Source organism: Pipistrellus kuhlii, unplaced genomic scaffold (assembly GCF_014108245.1).
Source record: "Pipistrellus kuhlii isolate mPipKuh1 unplaced genomic scaffold, mPipKuh1.p scaffold_m20_p_17, whole genome shotgun sequence".
Taxonomy (NCBI): domain Eukaryota; kingdom Metazoa; phylum Chordata; class Mammalia; order Chiroptera; family Vespertilionidae; genus Pipistrellus; species Pipistrellus kuhlii.
The window spans coordinates 11435223-11454870 of NW_023425482.1; the positions used below are offsets into that span (position 1 = coordinate 11435223).

Consider the following 19648-nt stretch of genomic DNA (forward strand, 5'->3'; position numbering starts at 1 on the left):
GAATATTCTCTGGGGATGTAGCAAATTATGTCTACTTGAAAGGTGCACATTAACACGGTGGACCCCTCTGCAACCAATCCCATAACAAAGGGAACTGTTTCCAAACGAGGGCCTGGGTGCGAATTGAGATGTTGATACAGACACTGTGCCAGATTTTCTGCCAGGTCTAGGGGGTAAACCTAACATACTGTCTAATGCACAACCTTGTATGATTGGATTTTTGAGTTAGAACAGGCCAAAACTCAGTCTGACATGTTGAAATGACCCATCCAAATAGAAAGGTTGGTTCTATGTGTAGGCATAGTGGGGAATGGGAAAGAAGGAATGGTTCAAACTGGTTACAAGTGGGACAGAATGGGAAGGAAATAAAGCATAGTACAAACTATTATGTGTAGAATCAATGGGAGGGGGAGAAAGCATAGGCTTAGTGACACATGAAACAGTAGATGCTTTCTTGAAGGGGATATTAGTCCTATGAGCAATTCCTGATGTGATGACATTTCATGAGTAGAACAGGAGGCTGACATCCTGTTGAACCAGATGGATAGTTGATAGTTAATTTAGGGCAGTGGTCAGCAAACTCATTAGCCAACAGAGCCAAATATCAATAGTACAATGATTTAAATTTCTTTTGTGAGCCAAATTTTTTAAACTTAAACTTCTAATGCTACTTCTTCAAAATAGACTCACCCAGGCCATGGTATTTTGTGGAAGAGCCACACTCAAGGGGCCAAAGAGCCGCATATGGCACGAGAGCCACAGTTTGCCGATCACAGATTTAGGGATTTGATGAAAGTATTAGGAGTAACCACTAAACCTGATGAGCCCCATGGATTATCGTCAAATATACTAGTAAACATTGTGACATTGGCCATATTTATATTAACATTACTGATATGATGGTCATCTCCCAGCAGTTACTGATCTTCTAAGGTAGTATTGATGGGATGATGATAGTAGCAACTACCTTTTGTTAAACATCCACTGAGTATCAGGTTCTTTATATAATTTCTTCTTGTCTCTCAACAACCCATAAAGTAGGAGTTATGGTTTGTATTTTACAGGTAAGGATTCTAAGGCTCATAGGTGTTAATTTCCTTGTCACAAGTCTGGTGAGTCAACAATCTAAGGGAATGGTTGAGTGTGTGCCTTAGTCACCTATGGGGGTTTTGGTTCCTCCTCTGGCACTTAAAAGCTAGATTGACCTTGGGCAAGCCATGAGACTATTCTAAGCCTTGGTGCTCTTATCTATAAAATGGGACTGTTATGAAAATCCATTGTGCCTGTCACATAGTAAGTGGTCAGCAAATGTTAGCTGCTGTTGTTCTTCATCCCTCTTTCCTCTTCCTATTTTCTTCTGAAAATAATATAAATTATTATTATTATTATTATCATCATCATCATTATTATGAATGACAGGACAAGGCATAAAATACAGACCTGTCTAACCACAAAGTAATGTCCTTGCTTCTGCACCACACTGCCTTTGGGGACAAGGGCGTAGAATGTTATCTGGTGAGTCTGTTTTGTATTTATCCCTTTTGTCTCTCAAGTGGCTTTCTGCCAATTCAGCAACCCTGGGCAACCTAGAGTGGTGCTTAGGGAATGCATCTGCCCAGTGTCCAGGTGATCACTTCTCTTTCCAGCCATTGACAGAGGCAGAGGCAATTCACCAGGTGGAAATGAACTAGAGATACTGCTCCCAGTGAGAGGGATGTCTCAGCATCTCTCTCCCTCCCAGAGGTCTGCCTCTTGAAGGCCCAGGGTCTATATTAACCAGGGCCTCTGATTAATATACATGTCCTGGAGAACACTGGCTCTTTGACTGTGTCTGATTAAAGTGGCTCGGGATGACCCAAATATAGCTCAAGTGTGTTAAGTAAGACCATTTTGGTTTCAGGCAACAGATGAAACCCACCCTGTCAGTGTACACAAAAGAGGAAAACCTCCTGGAAGGCTTTAGAGGTGTCTTATGAACCCAAGGGTAAAATGTAGCCGAGGACCCATGGGCCATCATCTTACCCTGGCTCTGTACCCTTTCTTTCTAAAAACTGCCTCCCTCTGCTTCTCCATGGTGCAAAGTATGGCCACACCCAACACCTGTGTGTGTGTCCAGACATCCAGCCATATGGGGATGTGCTTTCTGACTCTCTTCCAACTCTAAATACCAAGGAAGCATCTTTCATTGGCCTTATCTGGACAAGGTCACCACAGACACATATGAGGGAAGTGCATACAGATATTAAGAAAAATCAATAGAGGCTGTGGGAGGCAGGCACCTGGGGGAGCTTTAGGCAGCCTCTCACCCATTCTCTTCTGAGTGATGAAGATTTGGGAGCATATAATGATAATAATGTATAAATACATTTTAGCTATTTTATAAGCTGGCCTTTCCAGGTTCATTATCATTCATATTTATGGTGGGGATATGTTCCTCCAGACATTCTGCAAATAGCTTTCCTGTTCAGGTAAAATTCCTACCAAGTTGGACTAAGGAGAGGTACCAGTGAGCCCAGGCTTGTATTTCTCATAGGAAATGAGTGCTTCACCAATGGCTTTTTTAGGTCCACACATCTTTCTTTTTTCTTTTAAAAATATATTTTATTGACTTTTTACAGAGAGGAAGGGAGAAGGATAGAGTCAGAAATATTGATGAGAGAGAAACATCAATCAGCTGCCTCCTGCACCCCCTCTTCCCCCTTACTGGGGATGTGCCCGCAACCAAGGTACATGATCTTGACTGGAATTGAACCTGGGACCTTTCAGTCTGTAGGCTGATGCTCTATCCACTGAGCCAAACCAGTCAGGGCGGTCCAGGCATCTCTTAAATAGTGCTAATTAACTATGCTGTGCATCTGAGAGGGAACGTGAATGTGTGTGTGCGGGAAGGCAGAGAGCAGTTGTAAAAACTCCCAAAGGTCATATCATCCTTCAATGCAATTGGCTTTGGCAAGTTCTACTTTTTGCTGCCACCTTCACTGTCTCCAACAAAGGGTTACAGTTTCCTCTGGATGAAAAGTGCAGGCAGGACCACGGCAGAATCCACTGCCCAGAGGGATGGAAGGGTTGTCTTCCCCAGCAGAGCCCACCCAGAGCCCTGCCACTAGCGGTGTCCTTTGCATCTGCCAGAGCTTTCCCCCGGCTGCATCGCAGATGGAACTTGAAATTCTGGCTGGGCCAGGAGGAAGGAAGTGGCTTTCCCACTCAGCCATGCATCTGCCGATGAGCTCTGGGTGGGCTGGGGAACTGTGGGGAGATGACATTTAGGTATTGGAATCAAATGTTACCTCTGATACCCTTATAACAATGAGCTAATATATACTTCCTAAAAAATGTTTGGAGGGTATGGAGGGGCGGGGAGGGGGTGTCTCAAAAGAGCAGGAGCCCTCTGATAAGACCCTACGCACCCGCTCATAGACGTGACCATCCAAAACAAACCCACATACCTGACTCCTGTGACACGTAGCCCTTGGCTCAGGTGAATCTTCACCTGTAAAACCAAGGGGCTGCATAGGTGATCTCTGTGGGCCTTTCCCTCAGTAATGCATTTCTTTGCTCTTTGTGTTCTAACAAGATCTTGTTTATGTTGGAAACTGTCAGCAGATGCTAAAGCTGTCCCTAGGGGAGTGGCCACTGTGGTAGCCAGACCTCCCTGGGCTGAAGCACGAGGTGGGTCCATGGTGATGTCTGGTCCGAGTCAGGGTCAGAAGGGAGGTTAACACCTGTGACTAAGGCCTGCTCTTAGGCTGAATTTCCTCTCCCTGAGGCTGCATCTGGGTCTAATCAGCAGGGGCTCAAGGGAGACGGGGAGCAGGTGGCTCTGGGGACTCTGGGGAGAGCAAATACAAATTCGATACCACCTGGAGGTAAAGAGGAGAGAAAAACTGGGTCCTAAAAACAGCTAAAAATGAGTCATAACAACCAAATGCAACATGTAACCCTTGATAGGATCCTGGATTAAAAACACACATAAAGATATATTGGGGGGAATCTGAGTAACTCTATTAGAGAATATCAGTATTACATTGTTAAGTATAAAATTGGAGTATATATATATATATATATATATATATATATATATATATATATATAGAGAGAGAGAGAGAGAGAGAGAGAGAGAGAGAGAGAGAGAGAGAAAGCAAATGTAAAATATAAGAAGTTAGTGAATGTGGGCGAAGCTTATTTGGGTGTTCATTATGTTATTTATGCTACTCTTCTGCAAGTCTGAAGTTTAAAAACTAAAGTGTTAGAAAATTGCTCAGAAGTCAGATATGTGCTGTAGAATAGGTTCTCCATTCCTGTAATGTTTCCTTTGTGTTTATCCATCCCACACATTAAGAAGAACACACTCTGGTTGTAATTTAAGCTCATTTCCTCATTTGTTCTGTTCTCTCTGGAGACAGTCGGCATCTTCCTTGTAAATCTCGGGCTCAGCAGGCTGGGATGACATGGGAACCTCAAGGCTGTTCCCAGAACTCATATTTCTATGTGTCATGGGCCACTCTCCTCACCACCCCAGTGAGTGCCACCCCAGTTGAGTTATACTGAAGGCAGCTTCTGCTAACACTTGTTGGCACTCCAGTGAGTGCTCTTTAGCTGCACCAGCTCAGCTGATTCTCAACAACAAAACTCGCTTAAAAATGGCAAAGCCAGAATGAGAACAGGACTCGTGACTCCCAAACCTTTGTCTTTGACCACCATTCAGCTGATCTCAGCTTGGAGGTCACTGCAATTTTCTGGAGAGGATATTCCAAGTATATTCATGTGGGGCCCCACCCCCAGCAGTACTCGATCAGACACCTGTTGCACGGACAGGCTTGGGTTCATTGTCTCTCTGAACCTTGAGTGACTTCCATCTGCAATCCATCTCCTCTCCCATTCCCACTTGGAGAGTAAACCCCTTAAATCTGAGGGATTGGCCCCAGCTCTTCCTTTCTGCCCCAAACACTGTTTGCCTGGGTTGGCCCTGGTGCCACACAGGATGCAAGCTGGGGCCATGGGTTTACCTGAACTAGTGAAACTACTGTGCACCGTTCCTCATGCTTGGCCTGCTGTAGAGCATTTTGGGAACTCGGGTGTGGGCTCTTGTGGGCCCTGGTGGAGAGTGACTTGTGCCTCTGACGAGAATCCTTTGGGGGAGAGAACGGAGGAACCAGAGGAGGAGCTTTGGCTGTATCTGCAATGTTTTCTTTCTTATATTTTTAAATCAACCTCAAGGGAATTATGCTGAGCAAAAAAAGTCAATTCCAAAAGGCTATGCACTGTATTATTCCATTCCTATAATCTCCTTGATATGACAGAGTTTCAGGAATAGGGCAGGTTAGTGGATGCCTGGAGTCAGGGGCTGGTGGATTGCTGGTGAAGGGCACCATGAGAGGCACTGGTGGTGATGGGAATAATCAGTATTCAGCCTGAATCAGCGTCAATTCCCTGCCTGCACCATTGTACTGGAATTTAGAAAGATGTTGCTGTGGAGGAAAATGGTAATGCTACACAGGATCCCTCTCTATGTTATCTGTTACAATGTGATTTGAATCCTCAGTTATCTCAAAATAAAAATAAAAAAATAGCTTAATTTAAAAAAAGAGAGAGGGCAAGGGCAAATATGGCAAAATATTAATATCTGTTCTATATGGGTCTTGAAAATCTGTTATATCTGTGGTTTGATTATTTTCTGAATGCTGGAAATATTTAGTAAAAACAAAACCCTCTGGGTTACCTAGTCAGCCTTTGAAGTGTGTACCCTTGCCAACACCTGCTCCTGGTCTCCAGGCTGATGTGGCCAAAGTATGATCTTGAAGGGTTTTGCAAGGGATGGGAGGTGGTGCTTGGCCGTGGTGCTGGCCTAGCTGAGGACAATCCTTCTGACCTCTTACTGACCTGGGGAAGCACCCAACACTTGGAGGGCTGGGACTGCCCTGTAGCTCCCGGAGGGCCCCACTGACACGTCAACAAAATGGGCAAAAATTCTACTTTCCTACTGATTCTTGGTGACAGTTAACTTCTCAACTAAAAGCGCTATTATACTAGTAAGGAAGGCTGTCTTCTCACTAGACTCTTTTAGTTTATGAATTGTAAGAAAAGAGACTTACATACCAGAATTTATTTATTATATAGCTAAATCACAACTTTACAATATATTCAAAAGGAACTAAATGAGACACGTACAATAGTTTAAATGAAAAAAATAGAAAAGAATATCCAAAAAAGATCAGTTCTATTGGAATAGAATCTTAGTAATTATTAAAGAGTAAAGTGTTTTCAACCCAGGGTCACAGGATGGGCTTGGCCATGTGTAGCAGGGCTATTCACATGGGTTCTGAATGACAATCAGAAGATATTCCTTATCTGTGGAAAGATATGGGCAGAATTAACCGACTCTAAACATTAAATGTCATAAATGAATACATCAGCTAAATCTGCTTTTTCTCTGTGAAACAGCACTTGGACCTTGTGTAGACAACATTTTCCACCCTGGTTGCATCAGAATCATCTGTCAAACTTTCACAAAATATCATTACTTGGGACCCAGCCCTGAGATTCTGGTTTCAATTGGTCTGGGGTGAAGTTCAGGCATCAATCATTATTTCTGTAAAGCTTTCCAAGTGATTCCAATATGCAGCCAGTGTGAAAAAAAGCTTTATTTAGTTTGTGGGTAATTCTGATAATACAGGTGTACTACTATGAAGACTTTTATTCTAGACTACATCTAGGAGCATGAGTCCTGTTTTACACTGGCATTTACCAACACTGGCAATAGAATTCCTTCAGGGAAAGAAGTATTTTGGTGGCTGCTGTCTTTAGGTAGGCCAGGTGAGTCTGAACTCTCCACAGAGATGCTGAAGATTACAGGCCTGTGATCCACCCCTACTTTATCCCCTAGACAGGAGACAATTCTCCCACTCTCCAGAAAATCGGTGTGCTAAGTTCATCTTATTAATAGCATGAGGCCTACAGCTCCTACATTTTTTTTTATTACTAATAACAAATGCAAGTGGGCAAAATTCAACTTCTTCAGAGGTCAGATTCTTCACCAATGTCACAAAAATTTCAAGTTGAAAATTTCAGATTCAAACATGTCTTCATTTTGTAATTGAAGAACATTATGTGTCATATTGCATATTAGAATCTATACTCCTTGTTCTTTGAACATTTCATATGGCAAAGTAGGAAGATGCTTTAAATGTGAAATAAAATGCCAAATTACCTGGCGCCACCATGATTTCATGTTTCTTTGATCTGATCCTAAGAAAGGTGAGGTCGTTCTGAGGATCAATATCACGAACTGTGCTCCTGGCTTTCATGGTCAGCTGATGAAGAAGGCCTGCATACTGAACTGTTGTCGAGTTGTCCAAGGTTGTTCGAATCGGAATACCTGGTACAAGATTTAACTTGGGGTTAAATTATTTTTCTGTTTATAAAAGTAATATGAATATTGTAGAAATATAGAAACTACTTATAATTGTTAGGAGGAAGAAAAGGTGATGGCTGGTATTACCCACTGGTAACAATTTTAGTTTATTTTTTTCCCAATCTTCTTGTTTCTACATAGACTTAAAAAAATACTCGGGTCAGTCCTGGCTGGGTGGTTCAGTTGGCTGAAGCGTTTTCTGCTACACGGAAAGGTTGCAGGGTGGATCCCTGGTCAGGGTGCATATGTAAGGCAACTGATCTGTTCCACATAAGGGAGGGAGAGGTGGTGGAGCTCCGGAGGTTCCTGAAAGAGATGCCGCGAACGAGCTTTTCAAACAGCTAACGCCAGAAGAGAAAGAGACCGCTAAAGAGCCCGCTCCCATCTCATCCCTTCCCTCACCTCTCCTCTCCCTCTCCCTCTCCCTCTCCCTCTCCCTCTCCCTCTCCCTTCCTCTCCCTCTCCTCTCCCTCCTCCTCTCCCCTCTCCCTCTCTCTCTCTCTCTCTCTCTCTCTCTCTCTCTTTCTCTTTCTTTTTCTCTTTCTCCCCTTCTCTCTCTCTCTCTCCTTCCCCCCTCTCTCTGCCTCTTTCTTCCCCCTCTTCTCTAAATACAACCTTGAGTGAAGATAAAAAAAAAATACTTGGGTCAAACTATTGTATAATTACAAATTTGATAATTGTTTTTGTCTTCATTTAAATGACAGCATACAAGTTGTCCTTGTTGGTGACCATGTCATCAATATTTTTTTGAATGGCTGTACCCTTTCATTTATATGAATATACCATAATCAATCCCTAATGTTGGATTATTAGGTATCATGTCTGTTTTTGTAGCTAATGGTGTGATGGATGCTTTTGTGCACAGGTCTTTTGGAAGCTGTTAACTGATTGTTTCAGTACTAGATGAACATATTTCTAGACAAAATGAATTCCTCCAGTGTCCTGTCTACAGAGCCTGCTTTTGAAATGCTTGGTCTGTGATATAATGCTCATTTTCTCCTGAGGCCAGAGTTAGAAAGGGATATCACTGCACATGCTAGATAGCATATCAAAAGGGATTTAAAAAAATTCTTTATAACATCCAGTATTTAAAAAAACAAAATTTATATTAGAGAACACAGCAACAAAGACACCGTAGTTTTGCTCGGCATTTCATGGTTTGAACTCATTCTTGGGTTAAGCATTATTAAATTTGGCTACTTGTATGCTCTACTGCTCCATGATACGTGTTTAAAACAGAACCTATTAATTTAACTGGAAATGTCTAGACAGACAAATATGCAAGTATAATTCAGTTCAGTTCAGATCAATCTAGCTTAATTCGGGTCACTCAGCCCTCAGTGCTTATTAAATAACAGGTGCTGTGCTAGGTATTTGCATATATTGTAACTAATCAGAAATGGCCTTCTTATAATTTTGAGGACTACCACATGGTCAGGGAACCCCAGGAATTTGAATTGCAAATGTGTCTTTAATTTAGAGGGACATACATAGGTGAATTAGAGATTATTGTCAGACTCCTCAGGTACCTGAATTGAGGACAATCAATAAAAGAGGCTGGAGTGACTCTTGGTTTTTCCTCCGAGAATATAACTTTAGAAACTCTCAAGATGAGCACTTCAAGAGTGGACCAGAATTTTAAACTTGGGATTTTACTAGTTTTTCATGAAACCCTTTGTGAGCCTTAATTCTGAATCTGAAATAGATTAATTGCTTCTCTTATAAGAAAATGATTATCTCTAGAATAGGTCTAGCTAAACAATACCAGGACAATATTTACAGGAAAACCTACTCAATGAATCAGGTTTTATATATGCTTGTTAATTTTCATATTATTATTTGTTGGCCACTTTCCCCCAGAAGTCTTTCGCACCTGATGAAACATCCCAAGGCACAAGCAGAAGAGTGGAATGTAGCAAGCACTCAACCTTGTAAGAGCACCTTTGAGAAACAGTTTTATTTTGCAGCCTAAATGGTGACTACCCAAAGTCTGCACTGCTTAGTGTCAAAACAAGAAATAAAGCCAGAATAAATTATTTAAAATGCAGATGACAAGATATGAATCAGATGCTCAGGTCTATTTCGTTAGTCTATGCATGATGCAAGGCGATAAATAAAACAGCTAGCCTTTTTGAATAGTAAGTGCACACTGTGGAGAGTCTTGGAGTTTTTCATATCCCCTATAGACACTTGAGAAAAATCAATCAACAAATATTTATGAAGCTCCTGCTTGGTGCCATGCAAGGTAATTAAAAAATAATTTATTAAGAAGTAATTGTAGCACATGGTATGAAAGTCTCCCACTTCCCCTTCTGAGAGGTAGCCACTGCTCCCTGTTTCTTTGGTACTCTTCCACATGTCCCCTAAGCCTATTCAAGTAGGTTTGTGGTTATATTCTTTAACTAGAGGCCCAGTGCACAAAATTGTTTTGCACTCGAGGGGAGGGCGAGTGGTCCCTCAGCCTGGCCTGCATTCTCTCGCAGTCTGGGACCCCTCAGGGAATGTCCACCTGCCAGCTTTGGCCCACTCCCCAAGGGATTGGGCCTAAGCTCGCAGTCAGTCGGACATCCCTTAGGAAGCCTGGGAGTCCTCAGGAGATGTCCAATTAACAGCTTAGGCCCGCTCCCCCAGGGAAGCAGTGCAGGGAGTGGTGCCGGAAGCAGGCCTAAGGCATTAGTTGGACATCCTTAGGGCTGCTGCAGAGGCGGGAGAGGCTCCTGCCACTGCCACCACCACTGCTGCTGCACTGGCCAGCCATGAGCCAGCTTCTGGCTGAGGGGCGCTCACCCTGTGAAAGCACACTGACCACTAGGGGGCAGCTTCTGCACTGAGCATCTGCCCCCTGATGTCATAGTGACCAGTCATTCTGCCGTTCAGTCTATTTGCATATTAGCCTTTTATTATATAGGAGTGTATCATTCTCTATTCTGCACTTACATTTTTTTTCATCTAATGCACTTTGGAAACGATTCCGTTCAGTATGCACAAGGCTCGTTTATTCATGTTAATGACTATGTAATGTGACTGTCAAATGGATGCTTGTAATATAACTAATACATCCTCCTGACAGGCATCTAGACTGTTTCCAATATTTGACTTTTATAAACATAGCTACAGAGTATGTCTTTGTGCTTGCCATTTCACATTTGCATATATGTATAGTATAAATTCCTAAAATGGCACTACGTTAAAATTATTCTTTCTGATCCCAGTAAGCTGGTACTCTTCCGCTGTACATTTATAAAAGGAGTTGGCTGGATGGCTGATAAAATCTAATGATAGATTGTTAGAAATGTCAAGAACATTTCAAATTAAGATCCTATAGAAGTCAGGCTTATATCCATAAGAATATATGACAGATGTGACGGATATACATACATACAGGGTGTCCCAAAAAAACGTATACACACTTTAACAGCTGATAGCCCAATTTTGAAAATGAAATGTATTTTAATAAACACTGTCTTTATAATTGTTGTGTGTGCATACATTTTTGGGGATACCCTGTATACACTCAGACATATTCACTAGTCTCTAACTCAGTGATCAGTGCTGTAAGCTTGTAAATAATGAATGGTTTTATAAATGGGAAATCAATGTTACCAAAGAATCTTCTCTAACAAAAACCTATACCATTCAGCATTGGACTAAACTGATAAGTCTACTTTATTGTCATGAATAAGAAGTATATGCTTTCATAACAGTGAAAACAAAAAATTATTTAATTTGGCATATGAAAAGATCTCAGTGCATAAACACCATAGATGGTTATTACGTAACCATCTAAAAGTATGTTAAAATGATTTGCCTAGACTTAGTGGACTAACATCATTAGCAGAATACAAGACCACATAAATACCATCTTAGTTAAATATTTTCAGAATCAAATTTCATGGGACTTCTGAAAGCTACAACACTGCACTATAATAAATGACCCTTTCATCTCAAATTGAGTAGGCTGTTGAAATGGAGTATTTTATTACATTCTGGTCATACAACTTATACCACATGCTATTAATAAACAGCCTTGTTATATACTCTGTTATTAATAATATGACCATAAAAGTAAGCCCCTATTTATATTTTTGGGGAAAAGGTTAATTTGGATTTCAGAAAAGTACCCTGAATTCTAACATAACCTTATCATAATAGAGGTTAATTAGAAGAAGTTAATGGGTCTTAAAAATAATATTTTGTTGTCTGGATGAGAAAAGTGTTGAAAAATCCCAGGAAAATAATATAAAAATCATTTCTAATTCCATCACTCAGAGATAATCACCACATCTCTGCCTTTTCTTCCATATTTATTTTTAAATGTATGTGTGTGCCTGGCTAAATTTTTTATTAGAAAATGCTGGGTACTGCTATGTTCCCTGATTTTTTTCATCGATAGTATGGTTAGTTTCCCATGACTCTAAATATTCTTCAACATTTTAAGTAGAGAAATACTTCATTAAGTAAATATTACATAATTAATTAAAAAATTTCCCTACTTTTGGGAGAGATCATTGATTTTCAACCTTTTTCATCTCATGGCACATATAAACTAATTACAAAAATTCTGAGGCACACCAAAAATATATTTTTTGCCAATCTGACAAAAAATAGGTCTAATTTTGATTCATTCACACCAGATGGCTATTGTTGTGTTGGCTGTTGTCATTTCTTTATTTGACAACCTAAGGGAAAAGAGCAGGTATTGCATGTTTTAAAAATTCTGAGGCACACCAGTTGAAAATTGCTGGAATAGGTTTATTTATGTGTTTATTTATTAGTATTCTATATTAGGCCTCACTGATTACCATTTGGACTTAATCTTTCCCTCATCACTTCTCAGAATTAATTCCTAGGAGTGGAATTACAGATCAAAGGGTAGACTATTGTTCAGACATTTGATGCATATTGCCAGGACTGCATAGTTTAGACTAAGTTCTTCCAAAGTAACACATAGGTGAGTTGACCTGGATGTGATAGGTAATGCACCTGTGTTGAGCTGAAGAGTGCCACAAACCCCTATCCCCAAGTCAGGTACATCCTAAACCTCAGAATGTGACCTTATTTGGAAACTGGGTATTTTTAGATGTGATTAGTTAAGATAAGATCATACTGGAGTAAGGTGGAACCTAATCCAATACTAGTGTCCTTATAAGAAGAGAAAAAAAGAGACATGGAGAGGATGATGAAGGCAAAGAATGGCGGTATGAGTCTACAAGCCAAGGAAGGCCAAGGGTTGCTGGGAATCACCAGAAGCTGGGAGACAGGCAAGGAAGGATGCTCTTGTAGAGCCTTCAAAGTTAGCTTGGCCCTGCTGACAGCTTGATTTCAACTTCTACCTTCAAAACTGAGAGAATAACTGTCTGTTTTTTTAAGCCACTCGGTACTTTGTTATGGCAGCCAAAGGAAAGGAATACAGTACCTCTGTGGAGTGACGAAGATTAACCCACCTGAGGGTGTGTGTGGCAGAGTTTGTGTAAATACATGGACCTAAAATCAGTTTAATCAGAACCATGAACTAGGGTTGGATCACTTCCTGGAAATATTGTATTAGGCGTGGATCTGGACTTACCTGTAGGGCTGATCTTAAATCCACTCCCTTCTGATCACTCTAGTTGAGTGTATTTATTATATTTATTTGATGTTACATTTAACTTTATTTTGTGAAACACATCATATGTTTTATCTGTACAAATCAATTAAAAATCCCTGCCTTCTCAGAACTATTTATTTATAACTGGAGGTCCAGTGCATGGATTCAGGCACCAGTGGGGTCCGCTGTGGGGACTGGACTGAAACTGGCTCTCTGACATCCCCTGAGAAATTTTGGGTTGTGAGAGGGTGTGGGCCAGGCTGAGGGACTCCATCAGTGCATCGTTGGGGCTGGGGGGGGGGACCTCAGGAGGGCTCCAGGGCATGTCCAGCCTGACTTGCCCAGTCCTCATCAGCCGGACCCCAGAAGCATGCTAACCTACCATTTGGAGTGTCTGCCCCCTGGTGGTCAGTGCATGCTATAATGACTGAATGGTTGAACAGTTGGATACCTGAGGCTTTTATTAATATTATTTATTATAGGACAGGATTCTATTAAGTGTTGGGTACTGTGGCAGGCACTTGACAGTTACTTCACTTATCACAACCATCAGTAAAGTAGGTCATTTTCCATTTTTAATAATAAGGGATTGAAGGTCAGAGTTTAAACAGACTTTTAGTTATTTAGGTTTTAAAGCCATCAATAAATATATATGGATTTGCTCCAAAACAAGGATTAGTTTTGAGATTCTGTTGCCAATCACTGAGTTAGCAATGTGCCAATCCCATGGTTGCAACTTCAATTATATAAAGTAACTAGTACTCTTATTTCAACTAATACTCTGGGATTTGTATCACCTATTGCCCTTACAAATGCTTGAATTAGCAATGAAGTGAGCAAGAGCCTTTAAAAGGTAACACCATAGCTGAGCCTGAGGCAGGCAGTGTGCTAGAGAAATGCTTTGTGGATTAATATGGACTGTGGGGTGAGGGCTGGTTTCTGGGATAAGTCTACAGATTTCATAGGTGGAAATGTAGTAGCCTTCGTATACTATAACCATAAAGACTATACTAGAAATTACAACTAATTCTCAAAGATTTTATTAAATGTGGCAAAGGAGCAATTCCATTTAAAATGAAGACTGAAACCCTGTACCCTCTATGATGTTAAAACAAAAACAAACTGCCAAAAATGATACTCTCCCTATCTTCAATATAAAAGTTTTATTGGTATGCCTGAAATGTTAAAAGACAGTAGTGTGTCTTAGCAATATGCAGACATTTTTAGACATGTCTTCTTCATATTTATATCCCTAGTTCTTAGCAGAGTGCCTGGCATGTAATACTCAATACATGTTTTAAAGTAAATGCTATAGCTTAAATATACAAAGTGTGCTTTTGATTTCCAAATTCTAAGATGCTTGTCTTAGGCATGGCACAACCATCAGGGGCTTGGCTGGCTTTGGCAAGTCAAGAAGGAAGCTCATCATATGTCTTTACCTTCTGCATTTACAACCATGGTTCCAATCACCCCTTTATGGCTCTGTATCCTCTTTAGGGTTTCCTCCACCTCTGCCTGGAAGAGATCAGGATAGAAATTAACCGAAAGATTCTTTGTGGTGACCCCAATCCTAAAGAGAATTAATATTTGGAAAGATTGCTCCCATCTCTCTCTCTAACTTAAGTTTTATATACTAATGTCAGACTTTTGGAAGAGAGTTTTGAAATTGTCAAGTCTCATATAAAGGTCTATATAGGATCCCTGGCAGACAACCTTGACAAATCTCTTGGGTTGAACTGTTCTAGAGAAAGAGAGCTTACTGCCTCACAAGAGCTCACTACATGTTTATCTATTTACTGGCAACATATTCTTTACATTGGACAGAAATCTGCTCCTGACCATCTTTCACTCATTGGTCTTTCCATATTTGTATAAAAATTCCCTTACTTTATTATAGTACTTTAATATTTATAGAGCTATATCATTGTCATCTTCTGTCTAAAAGTATCCCTTATTGAGAAATCTTATTTTCAGTTCTAAATGTTACCTATTTGGGAGTTCAGAGGACTAATTGAGGATATTCTGTAAAACCTTATTCCAAGATTCCAAGAATCTCTTGGTAACTATGGCCTGGTTCTCAGTGCAAGCTGAATGTTCAACCATGAATGCTTACATTGGAACCGCATTACTGGGTTTAAACTCAGGTTTCTGAATGAATTTTATGCATAAACTATATTGCAGTGGTTTTCTTTCCTTCTACAAATGCTAAAACCAAGAATGATCTTTTCCAATCCTGCATATTGTTCATAACCAAGGAATCACTGAATATTCTGAATTTAAACATCATTCTGCAGAGTCTCTTGATAAGGTGTTGTGGTATTTTCCCCTTTCAACATCATACAAGTGAACATTATGCTACTTAGGCAAGACAGTTTTATTTTGCATCTAAGGTGGGTGGGAAAACCTATTTCTTCTTTTGTTACCACTCTATAGATGTTTTCTGAATTTCAGTAATTTATGGACTAGATCTCAATTTTTTGACATTAGGGATACCATCTATATTACTTATCTAGCACTTCTTTGAAATTATATTATTGCTAAAGGCTTAAATGAATGCATTTTCAAAGGAAACTATACATCACTACCAAATGGAAATATGGTCATAAACAGAAATAACCAAGAAAAACGGGGGCAAATATTATTCTACAAGCCTGAGGTCTATTCTTTAGTGTAAATTTGAAATTGTGAAATGATAGGGGCCTAACCACCTAATATTGTCAGAAACTTTCTCCTGGATATGGTCTAAAGGTTGAAAAGAAAATCAAATGAAAAAGGAATAACTTTCTCAGATGTGATTTACTCTGTTATTTGGTGTTTCTGAGCCATCTCACACAGCAACCATATTTGCATCTCACTTTGGGAAATGCCGCATTTAAAGCTAATAGCTGTAGAGGGGATCAATAATTTATTACATTTTTGCCACCTCTACGACAATGTTCCCAGCCCCTTAAATCACTGCCCTCACTTTCCTTTTCTCTTTTACTTCCCTCCCCAACACCTTTCTCTTTGCTTTCCCCAGACTTCCAGATTTTCCTTCTTTTCCCAGTTTCCTACTTCTGTGATTTCTGAGCCAATCTGTTGATCCTCAGCATCTTTTCATTCCTCTCAAAACTCTGCTGTCAACTTGCTCTTCCTTCAAACTTTCCAGTTCCCTTCTTTCCCCCCCACCTTCCTACTTATTCTCTCACCTCCCTTTTCACCTTCCTTCCTACTTTTTATTTTATTTTCTTCTCTCTCAATATCTCCTTCTCCCCGCTCTCCATTGCCTCGCGCTCGCCCCCGTCCCCTCTCTTTCTTCCCTTTCAGGATGATTTTTCTCTCCATCTCGCTCCTTTTCACGCATTCCTCACAGTGAGATCTCTCATCCCACACAGGATCTTTCATCCCCTTAGTATCTCCTCTTTCTCGATATCTCTCTTCACCCAGTATCACCTCCAGAAATCACCCCATATACCCCAAGATATCTTTCCTGCCTTCATGGTCACCCTCTAGGATCTCCCAGTCGCCCTTCCAAGAAGCTTCTGGACACTCAGCCTTCGCAGTGGCTTCGGCCGGGGCCTTTGGATGGACCTCGGAAGCCGGGCGGCGAAGGCCCACTCGGATCGGCGCCCTTTGAGCGCCGGGTGGCAGGCGGAGACCCCAGATTTACCATCGCACTGGCGGAGAAACTGCGCTCAGTCCGGAGCTCCCTCTGCCTGGGCTGTCAACAACGCTTCCAGCCGTTGCTAGGAGACGGGGGAGGAAGTGACCTCCGGGAAGCGGCGGTGCCCAAGCCTGCCTGCGCGAGGGCGGGGCGGCAGCCGGAGGTGGCTTTTCCGCCCGGAACCGGCTGTCTCCTCCCGGCCGCCGTAGGCGGAGTTTGGAGCGCGTGGCCTGGAGCGCTCACCCGCATTTCCCCGACGCCCGCGGGGCGAGGAGCCGCTGGCAGGCTTGGAGCGGGGCCAAGGCCGCCTCCGGATCATTCATTCGTCCATTCATTCATTTATTCATTCGCTCCTTGAGGTGTGCATTCATGTCACAGCCACTTCCTCAGTCAAGACCACCGACCACGTGCCAGGCTGCTGTCCTCAGGGTCCTGGGGACATTCTGTCGGGAGGCAGACCAAATGCAACAACAGAAACTATACTCTCCCATGTGATACCTGCTCTGGAGCGAGCGCGGGGAGGGGTCCCTCTGACGCTGGGGTTGGGAATATACTCAGCTGCCTCGTGACATTCTGCGTACTTCTTGAGCTGGTAACGTTTGCTCCCTTGCCCTGCACGGATAGGTTATTAAAGAAGAACTATATCTCAGCATCGAATAGTACAATCATATATACGTTTGATAAGCACCATCTTACAACTTGGGTTCTCATCTAGTTGTAGCACTGCTTTTTACTCGAGTTGCTGCTTACCAGTATTTTTGTTTAATCCTTTAGGATCTTTTGTGGTCATTATTTGTCAACAGTTCTGAGTCGCTGAGAAATTGCAGGTGGCAGTGGTGGAAGTTCTACAGATTACCATAGAACAGAGCATTGTCCTGGGTATTTAAGGAACTGATGGGAGAAACAAGTTAAAGATCAACCAGGGATAGTCAGAAGTCACTTGACCTTTTGAAAGGCCTTGATAATATCTTTGTAGCCTGGGAGGCAGGAACCGACTATTGTGTGAGGTACAGCAGAAAAATTGTGTGTCTGGAATCAAAATCCTGAGGTTGGAGAAGGCAAACATTGATTATAGATACAAGTTGTAGGTTGGGAATGCATTCGCAGAGGGACCAGGCTATGGCTCTCTATAACACTGATTCAGTCTGGGTTCTCATTTTCTGAAAGCAGCCTCAAACAAAACAAGGTGTCCTTATGGTTAGGAATGTCATCTAGAATATGAATGGGCCCTTGTCAGAGACGTTCTGAAAGAGTTCTGAGCTTTTTGGTAATTTTGGATTAGAAGGTCCATTTGAAGCTGGAGTCTTTCATTTTATGGCATTAAGTTATATACAGAAACACCCTGAGAAGCTCAAGTTCTGTTTCATTCTCCCCCCTCCCCATCCCCCCCTCCCTATCCCCTCTCCCCCCCTCCCCCCCACACACAGAGGAGAAGATTCTGGTCACTGTCATCCTCTTTTTTTTTTTTCTTTTTTCTTTTTCTTCCAGGAAACTTATGATGCTCAAAAATCCAGGTTACAATAGCTAACTAGAGTCCTTTTCACGCCTCACTTAGAAGTCCATTCAAGATGGGCAGCGATGATTGTGGGGTAGGAGTCTGGTGTATGTGTATGTTTGCATGCATGTGTGCTGTGCACAGATCTGGTTCTTGACTGATTGCCTATATCTACCTTTTTTAAAAAAATTTTTAATCCTCACCTGAGGATATTTTTTCCATTAATTTTTAGAGAGAGTGGAAAGGTGGGAAGGGGATAGAGAGAACGAGAAACATTGATGTGAGAGAAACTCATCAATTAATTGCCTTCTGCATATGCCCCAACCAGGCCAGGTTCAAACCTGCATCCCAGATACCTGCCTTTTAATGGGAATCAGACCCGAGACCCTTTGTTGTGCAGGCTGACTCTAACCATTTAGCAACACCAGCCAGGGCTATGTATATACAATTTTAAGTACTAACAGTATATAAATTTACAGTGTTGACTGTATAATGTCTGATTTTTTGTGCTCTCTGGGTGTTCCTGATCAAGGAGATCCCTACACTTGATGTGCAGCCGTTTGTTTTGCTTATAAAAACCAGTGGTAGTGCACCATTTCTGTATGTCAATCAGCTTTAATGAAGGAACCTGACTTCATATGCATGAAGTGTGAATCCCCTCATTTCTGGAGTCGGGGTGTCAAACTTGTTCGATAGCTGACAGCTGTGATTAGAGCAGAGAAAGATTCCAGCATGAAAGGCCCTGACAGGACTGCCCAACTGCTGAAAAAGTAATAAGAAGTAGCCACACTGACTTCTAACCAACAGTCAAGTTTGACTCACTGTGCACAGGAAATCAATGAGGAGAATATGAGCCATTTTCTCCTTATTGATTTTCACTTCTAATTATTCCTGGAAGGTAGCTTGGTTTAATTTTTATGCCTTTTTGGGACTATAATGAATATCCAGAGCTGTGCTGTATAAAGTACCCTGGCAGTGTCTGACCTATTCCTTACCCCATTCTTAATACATGTGAATTATCCCTTTCCCATCCCCTTTTCCCACCCTTATTTTGGGCCCAGGGTAATTGTTTAATACCTTTGAATTTAAGTGAAATAACTAGTGAGTAATACTTTTTTGAAAGTACTCTGAAATGACCCCCACATTTGTGGCACATGCAGAGACAAAGCCCACAATTCTTCACATAAGTGTGTCAAAGTAAGATTATTTTCTTCTGAGGTCTCTGTCTGATAATTTGCTACTGCTCTCTACTTAGCCTAATGACATTTAGGTTAACTTGATAATCTTGGGTTTTTCTCCTGGAATTTTCTGTACCACCCCCTGAAAGGGCAGGGCGGGGTGAGGATGAGCTCCCAACTCCGCCCCGTAGGGCGGAGTTATCCCTAGCCCTCAAAACCCCTGGACCGGAAGAAATTTGCTCTCTTCCGCCATGCTGCCGGCATGAGTGGGGGAGCACATGCTAGCATGGTGAAGGCTCTTTTGTTTATTGCATCGGACTCGGCTCCCTGGTGG

General features: G+C 41.6%; 1 protein-coding gene across 1 annotated transcript; it reads right to left on the reverse strand.

The window, feature by feature from the left end:
* Positions 1-6093: 6093 nt before the first annotated feature.
* DYNLRB2 (dynein light chain roadblock-type 2) lies at positions 6094-16799 on the reverse strand. Its single transcript, XM_036440999.2, has 4 exons — positions 16648-16799; positions 14438-14513; positions 7208-7375; positions 6094-6348 (listed from the first exon to the last, which is right to left on the reverse strand). The coding sequence occupies exons 1-4, from the start codon at positions 16648-16650 to the stop codon at positions 6305-6307; spliced, it is 291 nt and encodes a 96-aa protein (XP_036296892.1). The 5' UTR covers positions 16651-16799; the 3' UTR covers positions 6094-6304.
* Between the last annotated feature and the right edge of the window lie 2849 nt (positions 16800-19648).